Source organism: Xylocopa sonorina, chromosome 17 (genome assembly GCF_050948175.1).
Source record: "Xylocopa sonorina isolate GNS202 chromosome 17, iyXylSono1_principal, whole genome shotgun sequence".
Taxonomy (NCBI): domain Eukaryota; kingdom Metazoa; phylum Arthropoda; class Insecta; order Hymenoptera; family Apidae; genus Xylocopa; species Xylocopa sonorina.
Genome location: NC_135209.1, coordinates 1,076,231 through 1,091,146, shown reverse-complemented (window position 1 = coordinate 1,091,146; position 14,916 = coordinate 1,076,231). Strand labels below are relative to the sequence as shown.

The window sequence follows — 14,916 nt, the reverse complement described above, 5'->3', positions numbered from 1 at the left end:
ACAAAGATTATTAAAGATTTTTTATTGGAGATTATTGATTTGCACAGAAATGTCTACTAATCGAGCTACAATTGTACCATGTTGCTAGTTATACCAGATCCATTTGTAAGTAAATATCGATCAGTGGGAATTATTAAAGCTCTCATAGTCAAATGAGGAGAGCCAAAGCGCTAATGGCTAGAAAAATGTTATGGACTCCACAGACGAGTCAGATGGTAATCAAATAATGAATTTTTCACAAGTCCATGCAAACAAAAGCAAGAGGTTGCTTCTCGTTAAATAGTTGCTCATTGTGCAGTTTGAAGCAGTTAACTGGAGATACTATTTAACGAACTACTGGATACGTAACTAGTTTGTTTTGAAATATTATCGAGAAACCGAAACTTCGCTTGTTTCGCCAAGTTTTCGTTATCCTCGATTATTTAAATCTCACCACCCTCTCCTAATTCCACTCGCTTTGTCCGCGCAACGCAGACGACTCCAGAATTGTATTCAGCGACCCCGGAAATGGATCAATGCATATTTTGAACGGGATAGTATTCCTGGTGCAGAAGTTATTAATTTTTCCCATCTAGATATGGGATTTTACACACTGTGCGTCGTCGTAGACACACAGTAGTACACATTGTTTTTAGCAATAAAAAATAATCATTCTAGCAAGCAATCTTACTTACTAAAATTATAATTGTTTCACATGCTTTTAAAGTCCTTTATATTAAAGTGTAAATAACGCTTAAGCTGATTTTTACTTTATGATAATATTGTTGGCAATTTATAACATTAAATTTAAATGGCATTTTTCAAGTCTCAACAAAATGCTTCATAATTATGAGCGAGATACAATTAAAATATAATAGCTGGTTGAAGAAGATGTACAGAAGGATATTCTAAAGTTGTGTCTAAATTGTGTCTGCTGTTCAGAAAGTTAATGAATTGCATCAATTCTATTTTATAAGTGCTGAGTATTTGTTGTTTGAATAAAAAAATTGGGTATACAATACTATCCTTCGATAAAGACCTTTAATTCAAAGAACCGTGATTGCAATTCTTTTTTTGGTGTTAATAATCTCAAACTTATGACATTTTATTCCTACAACAGCTCTTGCCTTTAATGCGTTTGAAACAATGAATCGTAATTATAAACTTCGAGAAAAGCGACATATTGTACGAATTAATCAATTATTTATCGTAATGTTATCACATGGTATTATACGAAGTAATATTGCATTTAACTGTTTTACAGAATGGCGTGTACGATGAAAGCTCTTATCCCTTTTCTTCTCACGTGCTCAGTCGCGACCGCAGTTTCAGTTCGCAAAACTGACACGGGGAGAAGCGAAAATTTGGACGAATTTAAATATCGTTTACCAAAAAACGTAGCGCCCATACACTATGATCTTAAGTTCGTACCCGACATTACCAAAACTTTCACGTTCGAGGGTAAAGCAAATATCAAATTTAAAGTTCACGAGCCAACATCCAACGTGGTGCTCCATTCACGGAATTTAACGTTAACGAAGGCCGTGATGAATTTAAAGAGCGAAGATGGTAACCTGATCTTTCCGCAGCGGTACACTGAACACCCTGAAACAGACACGCTGAAGATTTACCTTCGTCACCCTTTGAAAGTTGGAATATACACTTTAAATTTACAATTTTCGGGGAATTTACAAGATAGTTGGATTGGATTTTTTCGAGATCATTATAAGAATAGTAAAGGAGAGAAAATGTAAGTTCTGTAAAACGATCGTGTGATGTTTTAAGCCATGTTTTGAAAGTACATATTAAATAATTATTGCTGTCCTCGAGTGTACCTGTGTCGTTTTAGAAAACAAAAGTGAAGAAGATAAACAAAAGATGCGACATATACTAAAACTATTGAACAGTAGCGCAATAGTTTGTATCCTTTTCATTTTGTCCCTTATCTCTCCATTTATTTAATAAATTTTATATAATGAGACACACATGGGAAAGAAGAAAATTATTTTGCTTTAGTTTTAGAAATGGAATGCATGATTTTAATCTTATTGAAAATTAGTAGTTAGAAGTTATTTAGAATTCATTTAAATTTGTTGGAATATGTAATAAATCTTTGATTCTCCGTATATCATGATCTTGCTTGAAACAAGAGATTTTATTATTGTGGAAATTCTTAATAGAACATAATCTTAAGAAACGTATTATGAATAAAAAAAAATATTACTTCATTCAGAATACTCAACTTATTGTTCGAATTTCAAGCATGTACACATACATATTATCATATTTACCGAAAAAATGATTAGTCGGACATACCCTTTTGCAATGATAAATAAACGTTTAATTACTGCAAGACTCACGCTCTTGCTTCTACTCTTAACAATTTTTGTTGTAATGAATTATCGTATTCGAAAATTGGGAATACAGATTTCGCTTTTAAGAGTTATAAGGTTAAAAAAATAAAAGGATCGTAAAATTTATCTAGAGCATAATTTAATCGATATTATCAATTTATCGGTTAACAAAATTATTCTGTGAAAATTAAGTTGGTCTACGAGGACAGACACTTTACAGGCGTATTAAAATTTTCAGATGGCTAGCTACGACACAGTTCGAACCGATATATGCCCGCACCGCGTTTCCATGCTGGGACGAGCCAGCTCTAAAGGCCACTTTCAATATCTCCATAAAACATTACCCGAATTACACAGCCCTGTCAAACATGCCTGCACGCGAAAAAACGGGAACAGACAAGACGGATGGTAAAATGTGGACACACTTTGAAAGAACGCCCATTATGTCGACCTATGTGGTCGCATTTATAATTGCTGACTTTGTCCATATCTCCAATGTCGATGGCACGATTAACGCTTGGAGTAGAAAGGATCGAGTTGGCTATTTAAAATTCGCTCACGAAATTGCTCAGAAAGCAACGAGAGAGTTGGAGTTGTACACTAATAGCACTGTTCGTGTACCAAAAATGGATCACGTGGTTATTCCTGAACACTCTGCAATGGCCATGGAAAATTGGGGATTGATATTATATCCGTAAGTTTATTTATAGTATATTAATCACGTGTACTACAATATTTAACTCTTTCACTTATAAAGGGTGGCTATATAGTCAGTGGCCATAAATTAAGACAAATGCTACCGCTTCACTTATTTCTCTTCGCAAGCGATAGCAAGTGCCCCTTGGCTACTATGGCTGCCTATAGACGCTTAGAAATTTTGCGTTTGTGACATAAAAGCTTGTGGTCAGCCATTGTGGTCGCAATTTATTAGATATATTGTGAAAAAAGCTTTACACTAATATTAAATTTTTAATATTTATACTAGCAATTCAGTTCATAATACAAAGAAATAAGTGAAATTCAGTTTTTCCAATTTTTTTCAAATTTTTTCAAAATTTTTCCGTACTCAAAGGGTTAATTAATCAGCTGTGGTGCGACTACATACATGCGTCGCGAAAATCAAGCAACGACGTGTATACTCGTCAGACACAGAATAAGTGTCGCTGTATAAAATATTGGATCAAAATGACAGTTTTGTTCCACAAACTTTTATTCTATTTATATATCAGTAATTTATAATATACTATTTATAATACTAATAATTCATTTGAAATATTTCAATAGATAGCATTACAATAATTATTACATAAACAAATGTGTCTTTTCCGTTTACATTTGAGAATAATCGGATCACAAGGTGCTCAGCTATTATTAGGACAAATTTTAAATAACGAAATAATATGAAAATTAAGAATAAAAAAATCGCATGCATGCATTACGTGTTCATGAACAACGATTTTAAACAATAAATAAGGAAAACAGTTTATTACGAATGCAGTTAAAAGACATCAATTGCTTTTCGTTTGGGTAACAAAGCCTTAAATTGCATTTTTTTTATAGTCATCTCATTGTAGCTCATGAATCGCCGATCATTGAAACGTTCTCCACGAATGATTAAACACTCTGTACAAAATGCATACTCGAATGTTTCAAGTCACATTAATTCCAAGCTTAATTATTAATTACACTTCCAGTATCTCTTCAAAACTTACATCGTTTGACAGGAATTAGAAGAGTCCACGTTAACGCTAAACTGTAAACGAAATTCCAACGTGAATATACTTTTTGTTTAGAGAGAGCAGTTTCGTTTACGACAAAGAGAAAACATCATCAAAGCAAAAATTCGAAATCATCGAGACGGTGGTGCACGAGTTAGCGCATCAGTGGTTCGGGAACATAGTCGGTCCATCATGGTGGACTCACATTTGGTTGCAGGAGGGTTTCGCCACGTATTTCGAACACTATATCATGGACAAAGTTAGTTTCGTTTCGCGATCGAATTTATCCCTGAAAAAATTCGTTCACTGTTCACGAACAATTTGTAGATCTTTAAAGATTGGAGAATCATGGAGTACTTCGTTGGGTTTGTCGTTCAACGCACGATTTCAACCGACAGTGAATGGCACGTGGGTGCAGTCGACGGAAAGGTTACAACATCCGAACAAATCGAAGACATTTTCTCTGATGCTGTTTATAACAAAGGTTAGATAAAGGAAACATTTACAACCTGATACAGTGGACTCCCGTACAACACGCTCTCGCATAACGCGACAAAAAAATGCGACTAGTACTCATACAACGCGATAAACAGTCTCGTATTACGCGTAAGTTAAATTTAACGTTGTCGCACAGTTCCCGTTTTTTTTTTAGAAAAGAAAGCGTACACGTTTATCTGTTGTTTATACGTGTACAATGAACAGCTGATAGTTTAATTTATTTCAGCACGCATGGCTAAAACATATATCTTTTTTATAAAAATATTATTGTAACGTATAAAACACTTTTGTTTATAATGAAGTCACCTGATTTCTATTTTGGCTTCTCTTTATTAAAAGAAACTTTGTTTGAAACAAGTTAATATTTTAAATTGGCTCACGTCTTATTAGCAGTATGCGATAATCGTTACAATTTAAAGGAATGTGAAGAACTTGCATAAATTGATCCCATATAACGCGATTTACTATGTACGAGAGTCTACTGTACGTAGCAAATGTTTATTCTTCCTTCATGTTTCTTCACTTATATGTAGAGCGTAATTTCGTTTGTATTTAGCTCCTTCTATTCTGCATATGTTGTCTAACATCATTTCTCCGGAAGTGTTTCGATCGGGTATCATAAGATATTTAAACAAACAGTGAGTATAGCTTGTTTACGTATGTATTATACAGGGTTTCTTACAAGGTATTTACTAAAACTTATTTGACTTAGTACTTAAAATTTGTTTCGTATAATTACTACCTTTTTATCGTAATATTTTGTAATATTTACATTACTTGTTATTAATGCTCTTTCTAAGGTAGAATAAGCTGCATTTGTTTATTCTTCGAAAGACATTTGATAAATTTCTTCATTATAGTGTGTCAGTTAATTCCTAGTTAGGAACAATATTAATCTATAACATGATTCAGTTTACCAGATTACATTAATTTTGTCTAAATATTTAAAAGTGTTAATCGTTCATTTTTTTAACGATATTGTATATTCTAACACTAAATAAATCGAACAATTTTTGTTGTATCTATACATTTCTCTTTGTAAAACAATACTTTTCACTTGTTCTATATCTTGCTTCTCGTTTAAAATGTTGTTCAAATGGGATTATTTTAACATTGAAACTATTTCACTTTCCACGAAAGTAACAATTGCTTTAAGTTAGTGAACAAAGTAAGTACAAATAATTTCCTCGATATAAAGGAAACTTATAGATACTTGTAGATAAGCGTAAAGTTTTGTGATTCATTGAAAATTTATTTTCTCAAACGTGTATCTTTCTTGTCGTTCAGCGAATACAGCTCCACAAATCCAGACGACATTTGGAACGCGATGCAGAGCGCGCTGGATGCGTCGAAAGTTTCGCGCGATGGCTTCAAGATAAAGGAGGTTATGGACCCATGGATCAAACAGCAAAGGTACCCTCTGGTATACGTGAACCGAGACTATACCAATGGAACGATGACGTTGACACAGAAGGATTTTGGACTGATCGACGTTCACGAACACGATGAGACTGAGCAATACGAAAACGAAGACAAACAATTCGAATGGTGGATACCGATTAATTATGCAACGAAAACGAATTTGGATTTCGCGAACACCAGATTCACTCACTGGTTGAAACCAGCCGAGAATTTAACTATCAGTGGCCTTCACCCGGATGATTGGATAATAGTGAACAAGCAGCAGAGTGGTAATTATAATTATTCGAGGTTTATAAACATGGTAATCTGAAATTTTGAAAAGGTTTCTTGTAAAACAAAACATACTCGAAATGAGTTAGATAAAATGAAAATGTAATAATTTGGCTTCTCTATCTCTCTTTTTTTAATTAAATTGTTTTTCTGAAACAGTGAATAGAAAAATTAGAACAGTGGGCAAAAATTGAATTGCACATAATTTCCCATGTAGATGGATTCTTTGAAATATTCTGTTTATAAAAATATAAGCATATAATATTAAAATATTATTAGAAAAAGTTAGAAATGTTAATGTTATTTTTTATTTTATTTAGGAAGTTTCAGCACAAAGTACATCGTTTTGAAATAATAACAAAGATAACTATTTGAAATAAAATAGCTTTAATTTCATTTCTCTTACTTAATTTCAAAACAATATCTTCAGTTATTAGAAAGTGAAAAAAAGAAAAATTAATTTCCCCACAAATTTATTTAATATTAACAGTTTCAGATTTGCATACCGTGTACATTCGCACAATACTTCCTCGCATGTAACATTTCATCTCATTCTTCGATGCACGCTTATTCTCTTTAAGATTGAATCATTTCTATAAACAGCAATTACAAAGTGATACTACAGACATACGAATACATATGCGTGTTAACAGGTTACTATAAAGTGACCTACGACAATGAAAATTGGAGAAAAATCGGCGCGTATCTCCGATCAAAAAATTACACGAACATACACGTGTTGAATCGTGCTCAGATTGTCAACGATATCACAGAATTGATCACCTACGACCTCATCGAGCCGACGATATTCTTAGAGGTCATAACTTATTTGTCACAAGAAACGGACTACATCCCGTGGTATCCGGTGTTCAATTTTCTGAAGATTATAACGAGAGTTCTAGGCTCACCGTCAGGCGGACCGATTAAGGTGACCTTTCAGTAAACATGTACAGTTAACCCTCCTATAACCCGGTACTCGTTGAACGCGGTTTCCATATAACGCAGAGCTGAAATTGCGACAGCCCTCCAACAACGCGGTACTCTTATAGCGCGGTTTCCGTTCAACAGCATCCCATAAGTTCTTTCCGCGCAGCCTACCAATGACTAGTAACTAGATATGTTTATATAAACGAGGATGAGTGTTGAAAGGTTACATAATTTTACAAAAGTTTGTCTTGTTTTTGTTGGAAACAGTTTTTTAGTTTAGTTCTTGTTTCATTTTTTTAAATCATTTTTCTTATATGAGCTCTTCAATTCAATAAAAATAATTTATAATTTATCTTGTCTTTTGTATTTATTGGTCTCCATATAACGCGGTACGAATTATGTGATTTGTACTAAAATCGAAGTTTCTTATAGCGCGGTTTCTTATAGCGTTGGTTTGTACGGTTAAATCTGAGTTTCTTATAGCGCGGTTTCCATATAACGCGGTACACGCACTTACCGCGTTATAGGAGGGTTGACTGTATACGAATCGCCTCGTCGAACGGTAACTTGACTTTCGATTTACTTTTCAGAACTTCGTATTGAAAATGATGGAAAATCTAATAAAGGACGTAGGATTCGAAGAGCGCGCCGACGATGATCCTCTTACGATTCTAAAGAGGGCTGAAACTCTTCATTGGGCTTGCGAACTTGGCCACTCTGAGTGTAGACGGATGGCTACTATCAAGCTTATGGAATACCTCGGGAACTCTAGTACAACCAAGTATATTTGCATTTTTTTTTTTTAATTTTATATAGCCTTTTTTAATATTGTTTTGCTTGATTTTGTTGGTCTGATTAACGCACTGTGTGACGAGTACAAGGGCGTTTGGGATAATGTACTTAACTTTTAAGTTAATTGATTTTAGATCAAAAATCTTCGAATAGCATGGTTAAATATTGCGACAATCCTCAGATAAAACGTAATCACCAATATTGTCATTAAATTTTTATTGATAAAGATCTTCTACTCATTCAAAGAATTAAAAGATTGTAACGTTTAAAATGTTTTACCCTTCGTATTTTTAAGTTTCACTTTTCTAAATTGAATGAATTTTGTGTTATTTTTGTACAACTAAAATTTTACAACTAAAAATACAGTAAAAAAGTTATGTTCTTCCCTTCAATGTTTTTTTTAATTAATTCTTGGAACCAAATGTACAAATTTGACAGGGAACCAATTAACCATGTTATTCAAGGGATACCTGTACTTTCTTGAAGAGAATGCAAAAAATCACCGATTGTTGATAAAAAAAATACAAAAGTTCTTGTTCACTTGTTTCTTGCACATGATTACTAACTTTTGCTTCGAAATTACTTTCTACCAATTTATGGGTAAAATTCTAATACATTTTAAACCTTGTTATTAACGACAAATTAGAAAATTCAGTATAAATTATGGATAGTATACAAATCGATGTTTCTTTATTAGTATTTCAAGATACGAAAAACTATAAACTTTAGACATCAGTTTCGGGACTTTTTCCCTTTGCTCGTCACACTGTGTGATATTTTAAAGTAAAACTGTGTACAACTGTGTACAATTCTACTTGATCCACACAGTAGAAATATCTATACATCCACAGTGTATTTTAACTTTATTTAACACTAGGTTTACCAAGGGGTTATTTGACCCCTCTGTGAAAATTTTTCGTTAATATTCTTCAAGAAAATTATTGCCGTATTTTCTGAGAATATTTTAATTAGATTAGAGATTAGATTTATGATTGTATGTTTTATAAATGTAAATAAAAATTATATAAATATTTTAATTAATTTTTACTTAGAATTATAAGATGTATAATCGGAATTCTAATCTCTAGTCTAATTAAAATATTTTCGTAAAATACAGTAATGATTTTCTTTATGAAAATTAACGAAAGCTTTTCTTGTAAACCTAGTATTAAAAAAAATGAAAAACATATTCGGAACAGGAAACAGTTATAATTACCGTTAGAAAATAAAATGAACTGTTCCGATATACAATTCATACGTTGCCAATTAGATGCGATACATCAATATGAAAATTTAGAATTTCGCCGAATCTGAAGATGTGGGTGTACGAAAATGGCATGAGATCGGTGAACGAGTCTATTTGGAACAGAGCGTTGGAAAACTGTGTAAAAAATCCGTTGAAGGAAGTATTCCGTTCGTTAAGCGTTACAGAAAATCCAGTACTTTTTCAGAAATACCTAAACACGGCCATATCGAACGATACCAGTATATCGAAGGAGAACAAGGATCTTATGCTCCAGCTTGCACTTGATTCTTCCAAACTGACCATCCCGATTGTAAACACTCTGCTCAACTTCGCTGCAAAATATTGTAACAAAATGAACACATGGTAATAGAACATTGCATGCCGCCAAAAATGAAACATCAATTAAGACGTTGGCCTTAACGTTTATGTTTGTTACTGTTACAGTTCGAAATTTTCCACTTTCAATTTACATGAACTGTATCATAAAGTTCAGACAAAAGAACAACTCGAGGAGGTATGTACACGAATTTATTTGCGAATCTGTAACTTATTAATGAAAAAATGCGAACATCTGTAACTGCACGTTTTCATATAATTTTATCCGTTGCACGTTAATTTTTTTTTAGCTGAAGAGAATCTTCGGAAAGGTCAGTCGCACTCTGCACAGTGAATATTGGAAGAAGAAAATAAAAGCGATTAATTATGCGGAAAATATAGCGAAAAAATGGGAAGAATTGTTAAGAAATAGATAAGGGCAGAGAACTGGACTAAAATAAAAATTCAATATCCGCGAAGAGCACGGTGTAGAAGTATAAATGTGTACAGATATTCATTGTGAAAAAACATTTGTATAATTTTGTATTTTTTTTTTAATTTTCCATCTCTCCAGTGATTACAACCGTTACTTAGCATTCTTTAATATCTAATAGCTGTAATAAAATAATGTTAACGTTAAACTTGTTGATATTCAATAAAGTACCGAGGCAAACACGTACGTACACATTTATTAATACCAGTTAGATGAATCTGTAAACACGTACTATAATACGCACGGCGTGGATTATTCTAGAGATGATCGAAGCGATCCGTCTAATGAATAATATCGCATTGAAACGAAGGACATTGAGAAATAGGCATGAAAACGAACAGAAATGTAAAAGATAAAGATAAAACCTAAGTGATGAATTAACGGTAAAAGTAATTTATTGAACGAAGTGTTACATTCTTATTTATCTCAAAAATATATGTAAAATGTAAAATATTTATTATTCATTAGAAACGAATAACTTTTCATAAATGATAATAGTATTAATAATTACTATTGAATAGTAATATTATGTTAGCGAAAACAAGAACGTTTTTTATTATTATTAAGAGTTACATGTAGTTACGTATTTATGTAATTGGACAAATTCTTTTGTGAATTTTATGGAAATATTAAATTTTCAACAGATTGATTTACCACACCAAAACATGTCTGTATTTAATTTTAATCGCATCTTTAATCGTATCTTGGAAATATTTGAAAATGTCCTAAAATGTAAAACCACTTCCCTTTTATGAACGTTCAGTATCTTTTGTATGTGATTTTATGTACATCACAATTTTTAAAATTAATTTAGTTTCATTAATAAAAATAATATACATGAATATATACGTTGAAATTTTTGTTTCAAATTCCTGGTTTTATTCATTCATTTTTCATACATTATTCATTTTCTCGTTTAACTTGCTCTATAATATGCTTGTTTATTATATATTGGATTATAATATTTTTAAAAATGTGTTTTATTGTAGTATGGTTTAAAATAGTTAATTAAGTTTAAACCAATGGTGTGCAGTCCATGGAAGCTATGGAAGAGTCGTTTTCCTTGTATTTTCCAAAATATAAATAATAAATACGTATTGTGTGATTATTTTTATCAGAATTTTTATGTTGTATCTATTTTAGAATCGAAATAAGTAAACTGTTTATTTTTGCTATTTTTAGTATTTGTTCGTAATTTTTATGGAAACATAGCTTCTCTATCAGTAAATCACCGCATGACACTGGTTTAAACAACAACAAACTTAAAAGTATCTGATATATTATGATTTAAGAAAGAATTATAATTTTCCTCTCTAATACATAGATTTATAAAACATTTTTCAGATATTAATATCATACGACATCTAGCTAGAAATATATGTATATAAATTTATATACAGGTCATATCATTAAATACCATTTTAAATTGCTACTTCTTTCAACTATGTTGAAATGAAAATTTTGTTTTGCAAAAAGTAATTACGAGAATTCTGCAAGTACACTTATACAGTGAAATCCATGTAATTTCTACAAGCCCTTTTAAGTCTTGGTTCTACTTTTTAAAAAATATTATTATTATTTTAATTATTATTAAAATTACAATTTATAAATTAAATGTAATTTAATTGATATATTTATAATTGATAAATAAAATGTAATTAAATATAATAAGATTATAATTTATATATTTATAAATGTATATATTAAATTTCCGGTTTGTATATACAATATACTGAAATACACTTTCTTATCCGAAATGAGAAATTATCAGTTCTATAGTGCTTTATCCATCATTCATCAAGATAGGACATAATTGTTCTTCGCCTTTAGTCGGTATTGGTAAACCATTATGTTGCATACACACTTGAGCACTGTAATCCTGGGCTTCATAAGTTCGCTTCACGTCGATTCTTCATTAGCACTTTATATATACATAAAGCTTTAGCAGATCTTTTCTATCATTAAATACAATTTTAAATAGCCATATATATGTATAATGTATTTGAGTTCAAAATGTACGTCAAATTATTTCATAAATTATTTATTTGGAATGAGAATCCAAAAAGGACGCGTCGCCTATCGAACACGATGATCAGACACGACGACATCAATGGAAGAATTAGACGCACATATATGTTTTCAAATTCCGCTCCTAAGTATAACTGATAACGAAATCCAACTTATCGTGCATTGAAAATGATTAATTTGAAACGAGGATCACTGTGACTAATTAAACGATTAATCAAGATTAAATGTAGTTTGATCTGTCGCGTATTGAATCGAAAAGAGATTGATACATATAATAATACTTGTAATTAGCATTGATGCTATCAATATTAACTTATAATAGGTGATCTATGTTGGAGAGAGGTGGAGAGAGGGAGAGAGCGACAGAAAGCCTTAAGAAATTAAATAAAATTAGGAATTAAGAAAATAAGTTTGGAAGAATATCTTCTGCCTGCTTCAATAATTGTTATTGTTATCTACACCTGTGATAAAAGTTGAGAAACATGTTCTTTAAAAAATTTGATTCACTTTCTACTTGAATTATGTACAAAGTTGTATGTTATTAAACAAAAACTTGCCAATCTTTTACTCAATGGTTAAATCACATTGTAATCGTCGTATTAATTCGTATAAACCTTATAACCCATATTTTTTAATTAACAATTAAACTCAATCACACAACAGTTACTGTTCACAATATCTTTTCATTCGTATCAGCGTGTCGTCTGTACGTTTGTTTAAAATTTATTTCATTACGATACGTTCATCTGATAAATTAATAAACGAGATTATTTGAAGCTTGTTCGTCGCTCTTTAAAAATATTTATGCATTTTGCTAAAGTTTCTTATTAATTATTTAGTGAAAATAATTAAGAATGATAGAAAATAGTAATAATAATGAAAATTAATTAATGAAAAGTTTGTTCCTTTTCTCAAGAACACTTCGCGAAAATTCCTTGCAGCTAAGTAATAAAAATATCCGCGTTGGAGATTTAAATTGATATTTTATCGATTTAAAAAGTGGTAGGTACTTCACCGTTGTTATCGGGAAGCATTTTTTCTACAACTGCCGATATGGAGTATTTATTTTTGCACTCATTATTTCGAAGATACGAGTACCTTAACGAATTCATCGATATTTCTCGAGTATTTTCACATAACAAAATAATAATGTACGCTACATCACTGGATTATGGGTTGATAACCTTAAAGAACCAAAACATTGGTTTCCGATTTATTTCGATCGAACGATTGGAATCGAAATGTACTCTCTAGAGAATACGTTTAAGTACGAAAATAGGAAAATACGAATATTTACAGATACGTTTATTTAAAGCTAGACCAATGTTTTCCACGACAATATAGATTACTGAAGGTATATATAAAAAAATTCCAGGAAAATGGAGAATTATTAAAAATTAGAATTAGTAAGAAATATATAAAACACATAGTCATAAATAAATGTATTGGTGCAATTGATTTTTGGTTATAATATTAGGTTGATGCAAAAGGAATGTCCGTTTTTATGCGGTTGAACTTTATCATTGAAATTTTAATAAATTTTAAAATAAATATTAGCACCTCAGATATCTTCGTAACTATAAGTTTCATAGAAATATTTGCTGATATAAAATTGTAAAAAAATAAAATAAAAATAAAAAATGCTTCATTTAATACCAAAACTATAAGTATTATCGTTTTTCTCTGATTTCTATGACTTTCAACGACTTTATGTTACAAGTTGTTGAACTCATTTTAAGATGCTCTATCGTAATACAGAAGAAAAAACATACCGATCCATTTAAAAAAATGAAGGTGACGTTCAAATGTCCGACATACCTCCACTTACAAAAAAACTATTTCCGCCAATGGATGGCCCCCTTCGTATTATGCAATTTTATGTCAGTAAATATTTCTGCGAAACTTATAGTTTTGAAGATATCTGAGGTACTAATAGTTACTGCCCCACCCTGTACATATATAATATTTGTAATCAAAATAAAGAGCATTATTTGACTCTAATAACTTGATACTAACTGTCTTCAAAATCGAAGTAAATGCGAAGTACTTAGTTTAATAGTTACTTAATTTAGTTTTTGAGTGCGCATAAGTAATTTTATATACTTTAAGATAATATTTAGTTAAAGTATGTATTTAAATATAGATATGTAGGAAATTTATTAATTAATGACAATTACAAAATTATTAGATAGTTCTTTTAAATTGAGATATTACTTGAAAGACTGCTAATGAACAACTAACTGATGGTTTTAAAACATTCACACGAAAAACTCATGTACTCCGCACATTCGCTCTCGCTCGCATTCTAAACTATTCCACGCACATAACATTTAAAACTTGAATTATTGATTAATATATATATATTCTATTATATTAATTTCTCTTTACCACACATAAATTAAATATAAATATAGTGCAAAGTATAATAACAAAAAATTATTCATGTATAACAGTATTAACATATATATATCATATAAAGTAATCAATAATTCAAGTTTCAATTGAAATTTTATATATATTTAATATAAATTTTATATATATATATATATATTTTATATATATATATAAAATTTATATTAAATATATATAAAATTTCAATTATATATATATATTTATATATATTCAATTATATATATATATTTTATATATATATATAAAATTTATATTAAATATATATAAAATTTCAATTGAAACTTGAATTATTGATTACTTTATATGATATATATATGTTAATACTGTTACACATGAATAATTTTTTGTTATTATACTTTGCACTATATTTATATTTAATTTATGCGTGATAAAGAGAAATTATATGATATAAATATGTACATATAGATTACGTTCAATTCAAAGAAACGACGCATCTCGCAA

At 30.5% G+C, this 14,916-nt stretch overlaps 1 protein-coding gene across 1 annotated transcript; it reads left to right on the top strand.

The window, feature by feature from the left end:
* The first annotated feature begins 1,244 nt into the window (after positions 1-1,244).
* Positions 1,245-11,209, top strand: LOC143431160 (aminopeptidase N-like). The gene is made up of 20 exons (XM_076907716.1): positions 1,245-1,729; positions 2,572-3,027; positions 4,127-4,310; positions 4,379-4,535; positions 5,106-5,187; positions 5,837-6,240; positions 6,895-7,169; positions 7,759-7,949; positions 9,258-9,569; positions 9,651-9,720; positions 9,833-9,942; positions 10,002-10,025; positions 10,136-10,221; positions 10,276-10,339; positions 10,385-10,403; positions 10,550-10,597; positions 10,659-10,746; positions 10,778-10,953; positions 11,019-11,113; positions 11,158-11,209. The coding sequence occupies exons 1-20, from the start codon at positions 1,245-1,247 to the stop codon at positions 11,207-11,209; spliced, it is 3,378 nt and encodes a 1,125-aa protein (XP_076763831.1).
* Positions 11,210-14,916: the final 3,707 nt, after the last annotated feature.